General features: G+C 37.4%; 1 protein-coding gene across 5 annotated transcripts in view; it reads left to right on the forward strand.

Moving 5' to 3' along the window:
- Nucleotides 1–18,092, forward strand: part of MAP2K5 (mitogen-activated protein kinase kinase 5) — a 316,196-nt gene that overhangs the window by 219,162 nt on the left and 78,942 nt on the right. For 4 of the 5 annotated variants that reach the window (XM_001376370.3, XM_007479616.2, XM_007479617.2 and 1 more), the window contains one exon: nucleotides 9,468–9,497. The exons of the other annotated variant lie outside the window; for it this stretch is intronic. In XM_001376370.3, coding sequence (XP_001376407.1) covers nucleotides 9,468–9,497 — 30 coding nt within the window. The remainder of the gene's footprint in view (nucleotides 1–9,467; nucleotides 9,498–18,092) is intronic. 5 annotated transcript variants of the gene reach the window in all.

Below are 18,092 nucleotides of genomic sequence, written 5' to 3' on the forward strand. Positions count from 1 at the left end.
TCTTTCCATAACAGTGACAGATAAGCAGGGCTCATCTGTGTGAGACTTGCAAACACTATTACTCAAATCTGAAGGTTCTGACATTCATCAGAGATATGTAAAATGAAAATCAACTGTGTTTGTCTCTGTGTCAAATCTCCACTTGAGAGAGACCATCATCACAGGATTCGAGCTAGAAGAGACCTTAGATGCCATCTGGTCCAACCCTCTCATTTTACAAATGAGGAAACTGAGGCAGGGGAATGGTTAACTAATATGCCCAAAGTCACACCGTAAGGGCACAGATCTGGGACTTTGACCTAGTCTTCTGGTTCCATAGCCAGTAGTACTTCTGGGACTGCCATACTGTCGCCCTGGGGAGATGCCAGTGAAGAATCATGTAAACAAAAAGCCCATTATAGAAATGTAATTTTTATCATCAAATCAAATACTTTTTAATTAATGTGAACCTTGTAAAAGATTTGGGGTCAAGTACTATCTGATAGATATACAAAGAAATATAACTTGTCTTTACCATCAAGGAGCTTATAATCTAGCTAGGAAAGCCATGAATAAATACATTGGATACTTATTTCAGGACCTCAAGGATTGGTTAGTTTGGCTGTAGATCAGAACCCTTCAGTGCCTTAGTAGACCATCTTCATAAATACTGTGCCAGAAAAAAACCACCTGAGGAGCTTCTGCCACACTTACCTGGCATGAGAGTCAAGCAGCAGGCACAGTCCATGACCAACCTGTACTCAGCATCTTTGTAACCTGATAGGACTCTCCAGAACTTGCATTTTGTCAGTATAAGGAAAGAGAGGCCCTTGTGCACCAGGAGTCATTGCAGTGAGATTTTAGCAGTAGAACCATTTGAATGGCAATTATAGCTATGATTTCATGCATATAAGTATTCCTTCCAAAAATGCAGGTTGCAATAAGCCACCCATTCCTACACATCTTGTGTATGTGTCTCCCAAGCCTGCCAGAAGCCAACCTGCAGCTCGCTTTATCCAGTGAGGAAACCAAGGAATTGCACAGGCCATCCACCAATTAACTCTCACTCTCATCATATGACCAATCCGTCTTCTTTTTCTTTAAAAAAAAAATAACCCTGACCTTCTCTCTTAGAATCAATATTAAATATTGGTTCCAAGGTAGGAGAACTGTAAGGGCTAGGCAATTGACTTGCCTAGCCAGTGTCTGAGATCAGACTTGAACCCAGGACCTTCCACCACCAAGCCTGGCACTCTATCCATTGAGCTGCCCCACCATTTTTTTTTTAGTTAAAAATTTCTTTGATATCATTCTTTACATTACTTTCTCTTGTTAATTCATATCCTCCATGCATCTCCTCAGTGTGGAGTGGTAGAAATAGTACAGTAATTCAAGTCACAAAGTTCAAATTCTAGCTCTGACCTACCTTACCTACCCAGATGGTTTTAGGCAAATCACTTGGCCACTTTGAATGTACGTTTCCTCAGCTTTAAAAGAACAAAATAGAACAAGATCACTTTCAAGGCGTATTCTAGCTCTAGACCTGAAAGCATCTAAACTATGATCCTGACATATACCAAATCATGAAACACTGGTCTCTGAAGAGGAAACATGTGCCAAGACTTTGTTTTTTAAACCAACAGAATTAAATGACAATAAATGCAAACATACTAAAGATTTGGAAGGTAAAATATTTCCAGATGAACAGTCGAGACAGTGTTTGGCATGAGTACAGAGGAAGAAGAGAGAGAGCTCTCTGGAATGGATAGATCTGGGTAGTTTTCATGGAGGAAGAGAGACTCGTGGCTGTTAAAGGACAGATAGGTTGAGATTCCATCTGTTTATCTGTTGTGCCTCCTCCTAACAAGAAAACCAAATGCCCTGGATGATGCCTTTTGAGCTGTGCAGATATGTTTGCAGTAAACCCACTTTTCACTTGGAAAAATAAAATGTTAACTCTCATCCATCATGAGTAAACTATATCATTCTTTAATTCAGAATCTCTCACTGAAATCCCCCTCAGTGCACAGAGCACGATTAAAAAAGAGACCTTTAGAGCCATTTTAAGTGACTTGTAGAGATTTAGCTATATGCTCAGATATTGTAATTACCAGTGCTCTGAATAGAGCCACTGATGGAAAGCAACATGGAACAATTAAAATGTCTTTAAAGCTACAAAACTGGGAGTCTCAGTATGGAGATTTAAAAAAAAAACCCACAAACTACTGCTAGCTGCCCCATGTTTACACTAGTTATATTTAAGTTAAACATTTCTATTTTACTAAGAAATGTTTAGGCAGGTTTCTTTTGTTGGGTCTATGAGTGAGCTACGAGGCCTTTTATGGAGAGGAAGAAGGGGATTCTGAAAGAGGAGTAGCAATGAGGCTTATCTGTTCTTGGGGCAGATATGGGGTGATACGGCGTGACCAAGATTTAAAGAATCAAAGCAGTAGCCTTCAGCGTGAGGCCCACTTTTTATCATCCTTACCCAGCCATCACAATGAAGAAAGACAGTGTCCAGCTGTAGCAGTAGTTTGGAAGTGGGAGAATTAGAAGTAAAGGTACTAGTGCCTGAGGGGTGGGTCATGAATTAATAATTGCTATGTGGCGGATGAGCCCCATCAGAAGAGCTGAAAATGAGGAAGTTGCCTTGCAGAGCGCTATCAATCACTCAGTGACCATAACTTCCAGTAATTAGTGTATTTTATGGGCCTTTGCTTCAGTGGCTCGAAAGCACATATGCTCCAGTCACAGCTAAACTTTGCTGGAGTAATATTCCAGGATGATTTATCCTCCTGCTGCACTGGGATGTAACCCTATATTAGGTGAAGATTGTGAACTAAGCTGCAATAAAGTGTAAGTTTAGGTACAGTTTGCCCAGGTTGAGACCTCCATGTATCATGCTTTCCAGCGCTCACAGTTCGGCTGCAGCGGGCAATCATTTTTAACAGGGAAACAAATACAGCAATTAAAGGAACAGCATTAGGATATTGTACTTGTGAATTACTGTTGCCCTCTCCCCATATAAGCACCCACTGCAATAAGCCCATCTCTAATTAAAAAAAAAAAAGCCCACACTATTAGAGGCATTTATTTGTAATGCTTTCTTTTGCGTATTATTATTATTAGCAGTTTACTAGGTAAAACATAGAACATTTAGAATGACAGATAAGTACACTGTTTGTTTTATTTATTTTGGCACGTTGGTGTTTGGATCCCTCAAGTTAAAGTCATCGCTTAGAATTGTGCCTAACTGGGAGAGCCAGTAAAGATGTTCTGGCCATTCTTCATAAGCACTAGACTTTGTTAAAGAACATAAATGACAGCGAGAGCAGGGACCAAACTGTCAGGATGGGGAACCTCACTCACCCTTCACACAAAGAAAAATGTGTTCTTTGTAAAATCTCCTGAGAGCGTGGCTTTCTCTCTACAGGCAGAATGCAGACAGAGCTCTATTTTCAGGAGTTTTTGCAGAAAATACACTTGACCATTGTCTAAATGTTGACGAAGCCCAGAATTCTTCATCATTTAACAAGTTCTGCTGCCAACCCGCATTGTGAGGTTGGACAGATTCGGGCACCTTAGACTCCTCCTCTACAAAAGGAGGACAAGAATTCTGTGATGAAGAAGCTTTTGGAGGGCCTTTAGAGGGATGCATTATGAGGAAATCAAGCTTTGACAGTACACTAACAAGATCACTGCTATTTTCCAAACGCCACAGATAAGATGCTTTCCTGTCATTATAAGAAGTTTCCTTACATTTGCTTAATTAAACACCAGCAATACACTTCATTTCTAAAGTCCAGAGACTGAAGGGGGTAAAGAGTTGGGCACTACTGTCATGTTTATTGCCTTGTCTTCAGTTTGCAATGTATTTTAATATCGTACAAGTTAAAAAATAATAGCGAAACAAACTAATTGTCTTTAATTAAAGTGAATTAGGTTTTGAATTTAATATATTTGTTGTAGTAAAACTGATAACAGAGAGTGTCCCAAAGGTTATTAGGGCATATTTCTGTTGGGCCTGATGGTATTAGTAATAACCCTCTTCCTCATAGTTCTAGACATGAACAAATATGTCACTTCATCAGTCTCTGTTACTCGCACTTATGCCCCTCCGCAGGGGTTGCAGATTCCACAAGTTATCAGCTAATGGCGTTATACATTAAAAATTGAAGCTTTCCTCACTCCGAGGCCATTCAAGGCTTTGTTCTTAAGCCCCAGACACTTTGGAGTGCAGCTGCAAACTATAGGCAGAAGATTAAATTAATTTGTAACTCTTTTTTTTTTTTGGTCCTGCATTACTAAATCCTCCACATTTAATTGAAACCCTACTTCAAGATGCTTTGTGTTTCTGCTCTTCTTTGTTGTCAGTTGAACCACGGAAGCACTTTAACACTGGCAAATTGCTGTGATATCCTTTGGATTTTTTTTTTAACATGCAATAAGAGGACAGTGAAATTGATATATGAGAAGGAAAGTAAAATCTTAGGGTAGATTTTGAGGTATTTAATATTTATTAAAGTTCTTCGCCAGCATAGTTTCAGATGATTTAAACGATCTATCTAGGAGTGAGTAAATTGGTCTTGGAATGAAATCTCACCTAGGGAATTTTATGTAATCCAGTAGTTAAGTCTGATTTTTGAAAGTTTCCCCATGTCTGAATGTTTCAGACTGGCTGCTGCTTTTCTATAAAATGAGGGTTTAACGGCAACACAATCTAAATGCAAAATCCTTAGATGGAAATTTAATTGTGTAAAATGTGCACGAGGTAATTAAGAACAAATTTTAGAACATTTCAGACTATAAAGTCCTCCTTCAGCTAGATCACTGGCTATATGGTAAGTGCTTATTTTCAATTTGCAGTTATGCCGAGAAACATAGAATGTATCTAAATTAAGAATTTAAAAAAAAAACCACATTCTTTGGCATAACTGTAAATTTTAAAACTACTGGCACAGTGGAGTTGATAAACTAAGGAGACTTTATCACCTAAATATATACCCCAGACTTCTCCTGAACACTTGTTTTCCAGCCATAGTGTGTATTTTCTTTTCATCATTTATACCTTAGTAATGTAGATCGTTCCTAATAGCCAGGGAAGCTATTTCTATTGCTTGGCTAAGTAAGGATCCTCATTGCCAACTTTTTAGCTTACATTTCTACAAAATTTCTGCCTCGTACTTTACTCTCAATTATCATTATCCTACACATATTTGAGCTTCTGATTTTCAAATTCAACCATATTAAAATGCCTCAAACCAATACTCTTAGGAATGGGATGAATCTCCAGTATGATGAGCTCTGTAAAAGAAGAAAGTCAGAGAACATTCCTAGTTTTACAATAAAATATTAGCAGCTTGGTGTTATTTAAATGTATTCCCAACTGGTGGATGTGTTTAGAGCATTCTTTTTTTGCCTTTTAAATAGTAAACTTGCCCACAATGAGCATAGTGTTCTGCAGTTTGCTGAATCTTAAGTATTTGGAATCAAAATGCACTTAAAAAAAAAAAAAACACAAGCACCAAACAAACAAGCCACTAAATAGGATCCAGGAGAAGGAGGAGAAATGAAGCTTTTCCAGAGCTTCTGTGTTGTGAGCTGCCCCCCTCCTGGGAGTAGAAGGGAAGTGAGCCTTTTGATAGATTGCTATTGCTTGTGAGCTCCTGTATTTTTAAGTGTACTTTTTTATTGGACCTAAGCTGCCTATATTTAAATGCTTCTTTTGTAAAGATGATAAAGGGAGCAAAAATTTCTATTGGCATAGCCTTAATCTGTTTGCTTTGTTGGGATTCTTCTTTTTTTTCTTTACTTTAACTGTTAACCTATTTATAAATCTAAATCTACATACAAAGGTCATTGGTTGGCTGAACTTAAACCATTTTACTCAGTAAATTTAATTAAGAAAATACAGTGCAACTCATAAGCAAATGAGTTTTTTCCTAGTTTTAAACCAAACCACCCTCTTGAGTGCTGATTGCCTTGCTCGACCCCTGGTGATACAGAAACAGGCAAAATTAAAAAGGACATTAAAGCTTCATTAAATCTGAAACACATTTAGTACAGTGACATATCTGCAGGCCATTTCAGGGAAGATTACATACTCTCTTTTGTAAGTTTTCTAATTTATAATACCTTGACAATAAAAAAGGGGGAGGGGAATTAGTGAGGAATGCAAATAGATCAATAGAGCAGTAGGGGTAAAAGACACAGAGCCAGTGTTTGACTATTTCTGAAATTTTCACACGTAGTGTATGCTCTCTCTTCCCCATAGTGGGTTCATTGATTTAAAAAACAACAACTTTTCACAGCCCCATAAAGAACTTGTTCTTCATATACTAGTATCTGCTGAGAGCCCTTTTCCCATTTACCATCTTTAAAGTACAGTTTGATAAAGAGCTGGCTTAGACTACTCTTTTGTTCCTGCCCTATAGTTATTTTGCCTTACCGTAAAACAAATATTGTGAAACCTAAGTATTGTAGCTTATTTGGCCTGGGAACATAGGAAAATGGAGTGTTAAGACCCCCTTTTCTCATTTTGTCTTAGAATCAGTTTTTAATGACAGCATGATAGGGCTGCTGCCAATTTCCACAAGTTAGGAGCGTTACTTCCTGGGAAGAGTGTTGGATGGTGGTAGGCAATGGAAGGGGAAGGGATTGTGTGGCTATTACAGTGGCCTCTACTGGTCGTGGACAAGGAGCTATTCTCCTGTCCTCCAGCACCAAGGCAATACTCCTGGGAGACTCATTCAGTAGGATGTTAGGGAAACATACAAGAAAAAAGAAAGCTTGGCTAGTCACAGAAAGATGAGTTCACGAGTTCAAACTCTACCACTTCTCCCCAAGCACCTAGACTGGCCTTGTAAGGAAAGGTTCCCAAATTGACCCATCCACCCTGAATTTTCATTAGCCACTTTTCTTGCCTTTATGCTTGAGCATAAAGTGATGCCCAGGATCACTTCTGACTGGTGCTGGCCAAGAAAGAAAGGGCTTATTCCCAAGTCATCTTATAGACTGGCTTTTCAACAGGAGAGGACATGATTTTTAAAAATATGGAGGGTTGGTTTTTTGGGGGGGAAGATTGAACTTCCTCCATCATTTCTTTTTTCAACTTTCCATGTCCCCCTCTTTTTTTCTTTAACTTGCAAAAGCCAAAGATCAGTGTACTGTGCCTTTTCAGGGTCTACTTTACAGAATGTTCTCAGGATTGATAGAAGCATTTTTCTTGATATAGACAGCATTAGGCTCAGGCTATGCTGTGAACAAAGTTCTTACCTCCCAGCCAGCCAGGGAAAATTCAGCATGCTTCTATACTTGTCTTTTTAAATTTTTTTAAATTTTTCTTAGTAATTTTCTAATGATATAAAGAGAATACAGGCAAAACCTAATCTAGAGATCAGTGTATGCTAGGCAGGAGCTTTTATGAGCCATCACTGTCTGTCATGTCTGTCTAGAATGGTATGCACCCTTAATCAACATATTTTTGACATGACAGCTCATAACGACTTCTTTTGAATCATTATGCAAACTCTCATTGGCATGAAGCACTGTATTTACAAAATATTGGGGTGAACATTCAACATAATATGTGGGAACAAAGCAGTATACTTAGAACTTTTACATATTTTGTGAATGTGCAACAAACATGCTTTAAAAAAATAACAATTAGAGGTTTTGCTAATGTACCCATTTATTGTATCTTTTGTGTTTACACTGGAAAGAGGAAGAAGTACAGAACAAAATTTTAAAGTAATTTTATGATGCCATGAAATAATGAGCATTAATAGATGCTTGGGTAGATATGACTACAGAGTAATAAGTGACTAGTCTACAAACATACACAACTTACACATCATAATGAATGTTTTCTCTTCAAAGTAGTCACGTTAGGAAACTAGACTTATTCTGTCTCTACTGCCTTTGTTCAAACTTTTACATATTTTTAAAAATATCTTCAGTGTTGGTAAATAAATCTCAACCCATTGAGGATAGGTTGAATATTTGAAAACTACTAAAAGTAATAAATTGACTCCTTCAACAATAATCATTTATTAAGCAATACATCTGTGTAATCCAACCCAACAAGAATTTATTGGGCACCTATTTGCTAGGATGATAACACTGAGAAAATGAAAGCATTTTCTGCCATTAAAAAGCTTATACTCTACTGTAATGAGTGCATAGCAGCATATTCTGTTCACAGGAAGAGATAAAAAGGTAAATAAGAAACAGTTCTTGATCTCAAAGAAATTATAACTCATAGTTGAATCTGATGCCAGGTGGATAAAGTAGGGGGCTAGAATCCAGCTGGAAAACACTTATTTCTAGTCCAAAATGGGGCATGACCATAAAAATAATGAGAATAGTTTTTTGTGACTCTGAAAGCAATTCCAGAAGAGGAGTTACAAAATGTTTTATGCAGTGACTTACATTGTATAGCTTTTCAAGGTGACTAAAGTATATGACTTATTTAAATGTGAAAGTTCTGGTTACACTTACCTTTAGAAAAAGAAAGGCATAGCTTTGGAGTCAAGCTTCCTTTTCTTGGTTAAATTATTCCTTTGCTGATGAGGAACCAGAGACCAAGATTAAACAGTTTACAAATAGTAGATTACAGCTAGAGCAGTGATAGTTTCTAGGCTTCAATCCTTAGCCTCTCGGTCACTCTTCACATCAATTTCTTTCCCTTTCTTTTCTTTCTTGTCTGAGCTTCACAGTCTTGGAACATGATATTTTTCCAACATCAACAGCTAAATGTGAGAAAAACCACTGATAAAAGCTCAGATGGCATTATCATTATAATAATATTCTTGTAATTCCATAATGTTGTACATTCCAAGGTCATGAAATATTTAATAAGTACTTGCCTAGGAATAATAATTCCCATCTCAGAGATGGAAAGCCAAGACTGTGAGAGGTTACCTAATTTGACAGTTATTTCTGTAGTAATATATTCCTTCTATAGAAGCATAGTGGTGAAACTGTTGGACTTGGAATCGGGAAGACCTGGGTTCAAATACAGCCTCAGACACCAGTGAATAAATTTTTATAGTCTTAATTTCCTCATCTGTAAAGTGGAGATATTAGCGCACTTACCTCACAGGGCCTTCAATGATAAAATGGGTTAACATATGTAAATCACTATATTAAAGCCAACTAACTATTTATTTAGAAACTGGTAAGTATTCAACTAAATTGTTACTACTTTTAAATATCAGTGCACATATATGTCTGAATGTTTGCATAGATGATGTTATTACAGAGAGAAAAATTATGAAGGAAGCCACACTGTCCCTTTAACTGTCCATTCTAAACACAGCCTTTCATGGAATTACAGGATTATTTTTAGGTCAAGTGTTTAACGTGGGGAGGGGGGGTGTATGGTTTGTTCTGCTGGATACAATTGTGAAATTTAGTACTTGTCTGTCTTAAGGAAATCTACCCCGCATGCAAATCTATAACTAGACAAATATTATTTCCTTTCCCAGCTTGCTCTTGGGAGGTTTCCATATCCTCAGGTAAGATTGTTCATTACTGCCGTTCGCCACTGTGACATTCATTCCTATGTATGAAGGTGCAGGGAGCAATCTTGAACATTTGAGCCACATACAAATAAATCTGTCCTGTTAAATTGAAAAGCGATATCTTAAAGGAGTCATTTAGAAGTCTCTATTGATTTTTTACTTTTTTGGGGGCTCCTGATATTTTTATTTTTCTGAGAGGGATGGAAGCAATAATCACACTGCTTCTTTGTAAAGACTTTGGCATTGGGTTTTTTTTTTTGTCTTGTTTTGTTTTGTTTTGTTTTCTTCAAGCCCCAGTTCCTGCACTGCATGCTTGTATTGTGCAATGACGAAGAAAAGCCCCCTTTCCCTGATTTCTTCTTTGGGATTTTAAATTTAATTGAAATGGTTTGAATTGAAAGACCAAAAGGGAAAAAATCTGGCCCTGGTCATTGTTTCAGTGTTTTAGTAATCAAATATAATTGGCACCAGATTTTATATGGGAGTTTGATTTTACATCTCTTTTTGCCCTCTTCCCTATTCTTTGCTCCCTACCCCTTCATTCTCCCTTTTCAGAATGATTCTTCAGTGCACTAACATTAATGACTAAATTCTAAACACTGCTTTAAGATGTTTATTCCAGAGATATACCAGAACTAAAAATACAAGCTATATCTTATTTTAAAAACAATTCCCCATTGCAGGAGGCAAAAATTAAGTGAAATACCCAAGGGGTGTGGGAATGGGTGGTATGGAATGAATAATTTGAATGTTTTCCTCAGGTTTACACTCACTGTTTTTCTGGCATCTTGGTCTGTACAGGCCAGAGTGCCTGGAGGCATGTCTGATTTAAAGGTGGTGTTGGTCTCTGCTCTTTAAGCATCTATTAACTTGCTATTATTATGCAAATAACTGTTGTATTACACATACTAATTTATGCGTGGTTAGATTATGCAGATGCATCACAACCCTGGTTATTGAATAATAGGATGGAGCTCATTCTCTCTACCATCTTTATAAGCTGTTTTAAACAAATTCTCTAGGCACCCATGTGGGAAACCTCTTGCTTCCTGTCCTTTTTAAAGCTCAAGCTGTCTGATGGCTAGGAGAAACCATCCAGGTTGTTAGCAGGTTGCATCACAGTATTGTAGCCATCTTTCTCACAGTGGCCAGCTCCCTTGTGTACCTCTAACTTCTTCCTTAAATACCCAAAGTTACTAGTGTGACATTCATGCTAACACTGGTTTGGAATGAAATTTTAGCATACCAGTTCTTTATACTTTCAGTAAATGCATTTATAATCTAGAAAGCCCATCAGATTCTGAATCTGGATTAGATTTCTGATCAAACCTCTAGAGTGGCAAGTACATTCTAAATCCTGTATTTCGGGTGGTTTATTCCAACTCTCAAAGCAGAAAAAGAAAACGAAGCTGCCTCCATAAAATTTGTGTTCTGTACTCCAAAGACAACAAGAAGTGAGGCCATTGCCAGATGCTAGAGATGCACGTGTTTATTTTTTAAAAGATGATAAGTGGTGAATCCAAGAAATCACAGTGTATGACAGCTTACAAGACATGAAGAGTTAAAGGCCAAGACAGAACTTTTGAAAAGGAGTGTGTACATGGTAGCAATTCTGGTCTGTTGGGCACCTACTAGGCATTTTTTTCTTAATGTCTAAATACACATTTACTTGATCGGTCAAGTGGAAGTTGGAAAATTCAAATACGCTGAACTCCCTAGTTAGCATTGACCTTTATGCCAGAATAGCGAGAAGCAGTTTTCCTTGACTCCTGATTGAGTGTTGTCACCAAATTGAGATTTTATTAGAAGCCACCTTTGACACCATCGGGCCTATTTCCCAGAGCTAAAGTTACAAACAAAACTTTGTCTTTTTGCTCAAAGCCAGTAATGGTTTATGCTGTGCTTTGAGTTGGCAATTTGAGTTTACTGATTCCACAGCCTTAGAGTATAATGTTCACCTAGGCTGGAGGTAAGGGGGGAAATGGTACTTCTTTCCTATCTTCTTTACCTTTTTCTACTTTTCTACCTTTTCAGGCAAAAAAAAAAAGGTGTAGCAAGAGATATGTAGTATTTATGCTTGTCTCTAAGACAACTATGAAATGAAAACTGCTAGTACTTGTTTTGAAAGTGTAGTAATTTTTTTTAAGTGTGGTAATTAAATATACTTAGCCAACACAACTAATAAACAGGGATTTTTATACTCATTTTACCGATGAGGGATCCAAGGCCCAGAGAGGTTAAGTGGCATGCCCCCATGGTCACACAGCTTGTAAAGATTGGAAGCAGTATTCAAATCCAGTTCTCTGTCCTTACTCCAAGCCCCCTCATTGGATAATGTCTCCTACTGAGGGCTCACAGAAGTAATGGCTTTGTAGGCAAAGGGTGGCAGTGCTAGAAACCAAGTCCAAGTTCCAATTGGGACTCAACTGCTCCAAGTATTGATGGGTTCCTAGACTCCAGTCCTCCTTCACCCACACTGACTCACTCTTCTGCTCCTTCCCGGAATGAAGTTCCCTGTACGTGGTCAGGTGTGAAGTGGCCTTCTGAAAGACACCTCTCTTACCTGAGACGTCAGAAAGTTCTATCAAAAATCCTATTGGGTTTAGAACCAGACTCATCTAGGGCTAGCAGGGAGAGACAAAATCCTTTCATAGTGATTGAGAAATACAGAGAAAATCCCTAATTTCAAAAGGACTATTTAGTGACCCCGAAGAAAAATCTCTTTAGACTCAAAATATCCCCTTTGATGCGTACACCTTCCAAACACATCCTGAAGCTTTGGGTCCATTGCAGAACTCAAAGCTTAATAAGAATGTCCCTACCATTTTTGGCCATCCTGATATTTTCAAAGTTGTGTTAATGTATCTGAGTCCTTAAATATTTCATCAATCTGACATAGAGTTTGGGTATGAAAAAATATCCCTTTGAAATGTGGGACCCAAAGACTTTGAATGAGTAGATAACAGCAATGATAGGAGCAGCAGACATTTATAGAATATTTTAAGATTTAAAAAAGGTTTAAGACACTTCCCAGCTGTGTGACCCTGGGCAAGTCACTTGACCCTCATTGCCTAGCCCTTACCACTCAGTATTGACTCCAATACACACTATTGACTCCAAGAAGGAAGGTAAGGGTTTAAAAAAAAAAAGGTTTATACATGCATTTATCTCATTTGACCCTCACAACAGCACTGTGAGAGGTATTATAATATTATTATTACATTTTACAGATAAAGAAACAGACATAAAGATTTTAATTGCATGGTCACACAGCTAGTAAGAATTGGAGGCAGGATTCAGCCCACTCAATCAGTGTCTCTCAGGCCCATAGATGATAGGCCAGCCCTTCCCTCTATTTTCATTAAAAACTTTTTCAGGCTTCAAAGTAGAATGAGACCTCTTTTATAGGGAAATTATCCAGCACAGTAACAGTAGTGAGTGTTGTAGTGACCCAAGTCTACTCTGTCTTGTCACTTATTTTCGGATACCTATACCTCAGTTGAGTCGCTTTGGTATCATTAATTCATTGCCCTTATTCAACTTTGCATCTGATCAGGCCATTTCTTATTGGTGGTATTTTGCCAATAAGGAGGAGTCTTTTCTTCCAGGGCCCAGGCAGAGTCAGGTTTGGTTTCTACAATGGTTCAAACCTACTCTTTCCCAAGACAGGGTCATGTATGATACCCTGGTGGCCAAGGGGAATGGTGTGAGGAGAAATAAAAAGTATCTCCTTGTTACCTGAGGGTTGGGTATGCTGCAGGCTGGGCATTTGGGAGTGATTAATTATAGGGTCTGTGCCCATACATTGTTTCTCCAAATGGGAATATAACTTGGGCTAGACTCAGATCAAGTCATGAAATTTCAGCTGATAGTTACATAAAGAGATTATAGAAGCTAAGAAACCGGTTTCCTGGCCCTAATTCTAACATTTAATTTCTCATAAGATCTTGGGCCTTGGCTCTAATTCTGTAACCTCACTGGAATTCTGTTCCTTCATCTGTAAAATGAGGATGATAATAACTTATGGGGAGTTGTGAGGACCCCACAAGATAACGCGTGTCAGAGTACCACAGGTGCTACGTGGCGCCACACTATTAGTTCCCCACTTCACATTCTACCTAAGTTAAGGTCAGCAAGTGTACACTGAAGGTTGTGAGATTGATGGTGCAAAAGGGGACTTGCTGGGGAATTGTCTTTTCCCAGCCTCCACAGCAGCAGCAGCAGCAGCTCCTCTTCCTCCTACCAGCAAGAGTAGACCTGAAGATGTTCCAGCTAAGCTTTGGTCCCCCACAGGTGACTGCTACCATCATCTTACCTTCCTCGCTCCCAGGTTCCAGCTATAATTTTAAAATGTTGCTATGTTCACTGCCTAACAGGAAGGTGATAGACTCAGGATATAGAATGAATCATATTTTTGGATATGCCCAATGTAGGAATTTCTTTTGCTTAACTATGCATATTTATTATATAGGTTTTTGGGTCCATTTTTTCTTAATAGGGGTAAAGGAAGGTGGGAAGAGAAATGAAAGCCTATTAACTTAAAAAAAATTTAAATAAGGAGGAGATATGTAACATTTAGCCTATAACTTTAAAAAGAAAGTATTTGTTTCTTACTGCCTTCTTCCTACCCCATCTCAGCCTTTCACTTAGGCCTTCTTCCCTGCCCTATGAGAAAGTCATTATAATGAAAAGTCAGGCTGAGACTAATGCTAGTGTAGATAACGATACAATCCTCTATAATTATATTCCTTCCGCCTTTTTCCCCCTATATAGACAGTCACCTGGAAAACTGAGAAAAACCCACAGGATCAGACTCTGTGTCATTATGAACTGAGCCTTATAGAAAGTATTTTTTTTTTGTTAAAACAGGCTTAACATTGAATGGTATTGTAGTGTCTTATGTAATTTAGTTCTGAGATTAATCTGCAAAGATGTGCAGGTCTGAAAGAGGCCTGAAACTGTACAGTTAATCATGTAGATCCAAATTCAGTAGACTTAAAAAACATGATAGTGGGCAATGGATTGTTTAATGACAACGCAATTTAGGAGAAATGAAAAGAATTGCCTGCTAACAATTGTCATTGTACATTCAAACCTTACCACAGTGCAGTACATTAGGATGCTAGTAAATCCATTAAGAAGACATTCCCAAGTGATGGACTTCCTTTGACGGTAGGAAATTTGGAAAGTGAGAGGCTAGAGGAAAGTGAAGATAATGTAGACACAAGTGTATTTAAAGTACTTTTGTATGTATAAAAATGTTTTTCTTCTTTTGGCTACAATTCCTGATCTTGGTTAATAAATTACATCAAAATGACCCGAAGTTAAAAAAAAAAAAAGGAAAAAATCTGAGCAAATAGTGCCCCTGGTATTGTAAAGCTTTGAATGTTTTCACACCCCATTAATTTATTACTTCTCTTTCTTCATCTTTAAATTTCATTTTTTTTTCAAAAATTCAGACTCCCCGCTGCTGCAGCGATTTTCATCTTGTTGTTAATTTTCCCTGCTCCATATGGAGCTCCAGACATTTCACCTGGAGGCTGTACTAGATTTTGCTGTAGTGATCGAACTTCCCGAGGCCAAAACTGTCATTTAGGGTTCCTGGTGCATCTGTCTGCGCCAGGCTTTTCACTGGCATGGGAGAGTGTGAATAACAAATTGGATGCACCTGAGATTCAGATGATTAGTGTGTTTTGTGAATCTCCACGACTTGTAAGCAGATAGCTCTGGGGGGGAGGGCTAAACAGCTACTGTGGGTGAATCTGTACTCACACCTTACATTTGGGGCTTTTCAGGGGAAGTGCAAACATCTAGGCAGTCTGAGTGCAGAGAGAGTAACAAATATTTCATCCTGCCTTGTCATTGATTAGAAAAGAGCCTTTAATTTCATTTCACCCCATGTTGTGATTAATTTGCATTCTTTGTCAGAAGTTAATGGAGTTTTTTATGGTTCACTCTGAAATCCTTGAAGACATCAGACTTGATCTGATGTTTATACAACCGCCAGCGGAATTTTTTCGTTTGATTGATGGCAAGCTTGATGTTATTCCAAACGGCTTTTTAAGCTGTTTTTAAGAATTATTTGAATAAAATGCAGGCAAGATATTGTTGTAACGATCAAGATTATCTGTTAAAAATCTGTTTCAAATAAAGAAGATGATAAGTAGGAAAAAGGATCAAAAAGACAAGAGAAATAGTGAACAGAGATGTTATTTGTTAAAGTACAGAAGAATCGCATTCAGAGAAATTATTGCAAAATATAGGCAAGATCATTTTTATTAAAAATCACCATCTCTGGCCAAATTTAATTGTAGTAAAGGTAAATTATCTCAATCTTTTGGAATAAAAAAAACTTAGCACTTGGTGGCCAATTCCCATTTATTCTGCCAGTTTTTGCCAGCAATGTAAGAATTGGAGATCTACTATTCTTAACTCAAGGAGACAGGGCTGTCAGGCCTGTTAGCTGAACAAAATGATGACATATTACTTGTCTCAATAAAGAGGCATTCTTAAATCCCAATGCAAGGAAAACATAAGTGGATAATAGAGGATTTTTAAGAAAAGGCGTGCATTCATAATAGCATTACCATTGGCATGTTTTACAGACAGTACAGAAATGAAAACATCCCATTGTTAAAAGGCAAAAATCTCCCAATTGTTTACTGCTAATGGAAAATGTGTGTTCATCCCCAATACTGCTATATTTCAAAGTATGAGAGGAACTAAACTGTAGGTGGTGGCTGCTTCAGAGCCCCCCGCTACTAACCAACAAAATATGTTTTGCAAATGCCTTTTGATTACTAATACCGGGGCCATTTGTTGGATTTGGGTTTTTTGCCGGGCTTCAGCAGATTCCAACCTCATTGTGATTCCTGCTGCTGAGATGGACTCATGGGTCAAAAAGCTACTTGTCTAAGCACTTCCATTTAAAACAGATTAATTTATTTTTGTTGTATTTTAAAGTTGGTTAAATAATTGGGTGGTTTTAATTGAAGTTGCTGCTTTCTGATCCTTGTATTAACGTGATCTAAGGTCCTTTTTGTTATATGTAATCCATATTATTGACCAAATTTGCCCTGTTTTCATTTAAATGTAAGTAGCTTGTCAAGGAGAAAAATATTTTGTTTCACTTGGCATGGAAATCAGCTATTTTAATGGGTTGTGAGGAATGTTGGGATGTTTTATTTGTTGTTGTTTTTGTCAATTGACAGCATCTTTTAAACATTCATTTATTTGGTAATAATAAATTGGACTCTGGATAGAGTATTTTTTCATAATAGGAAAAATGTGTATCTTGCTTGAACCATTTAAAAAACATTAAACATTTCACAAACGCTAATGCTCAAATACTGATGTTTTTGTACTTAATTATAATATCTTAAAGACCTTAGCTGATATGTTAAATTTGTAATGTTAGAAGTTTGGTTTATGGTTGAGTAATCTCATTTTACATTCTGAATTTAATTTTCACCAAAGTATTATCATCTTTATCAATTCATTTATGGTAAACCCTTCATATCTAAATGTTTCAGGGCAAACCCAAAATGTAAATTTATGACTGGAAGTTTTGCCTCTTTGGGAAGTAATTATGCTCAGAATAAGGCCTTTCATCTGTACTTTTAATGTTTGCCACATTTTCCTTGTGTTACAAGGATCTAATTGACCAATATTAGATATTTTAGCAAAGAGGGAAGAAAAATTGTAATCATTTCTGGCTTCAGATACTCAACTTGAACTATAAACAAAAATGGTAACCCACAACTTTTTTTTTTTTAACTCTCCATGGGTTGATGATAAAATGATGGTTCAAAGCCTGTACTTTTTGCTATAGTTACCCATATTCTTAATATTCTTATTGCCATGTCACACCATTAATAAAATAAGTGTTATGGTAGAATCCAAGGACTACATGAAACTATCCCATCACCAATTGCTTCTTGTCAAGAGTCTTTATTTTAGGAGCAGCTTGGTGGCCTGGCAGATTAAGAGCCAGACCCAGAGATGGGAAGTCCTGGATTGAAATATGTCCTCTGGTACTTCCTAGCTATGTGACCCCCATTGCCTAGCCCTTACCACTCTTCTGCCTTGGAACCAATACACAGTATTGATTCTAAAACAGAGGGTAAGGGTTTACTTTTTAAAATAGTGTCTTTATTTGTATATGTCAACTTCATCTTTTATTACTTGTATTTCCCTCTTGTCAGAATGTCCTGGTATTTTAACTTCTAGGTTGTTTTTTGTTTTGTTTTGTTTTTTGCAGAGATATCAAATGGATTGACTTGTAAGTCCTCAAATTAGAGCAGAAAAAAATATTCTTAAATCGAGAGGAGTCCTCCTGAGACTCAGGTAGCATAGAAATGTACAATTTCCCATTTGTCTTCATTTATTCATTTCAGCCTTGCAGGTAACTTGATCAGGGGTTCCCACCTCTTCAGGGCTGAGACCAGCTAATGGTTTGATTTCACAGCACCTCCTACATTGCTGTGTGAAAGAGAGATATGTGTATGTTTTTAACTTTAAAAGTTAAATCAGTTTTGTTTTGAAATTTTTCATTTCATTTCCCTTTGAGGTTGTTAAAAGCAGAAAATC

Source organism: Monodelphis domestica, chromosome 1 (genome assembly GCF_027887165.1).
Source record: "Monodelphis domestica isolate mMonDom1 chromosome 1, mMonDom1.pri, whole genome shotgun sequence".
Classification (NCBI taxonomy): Eukaryota; Metazoa; Chordata; class Mammalia; order Didelphimorphia; family Didelphidae; genus Monodelphis; species Monodelphis domestica.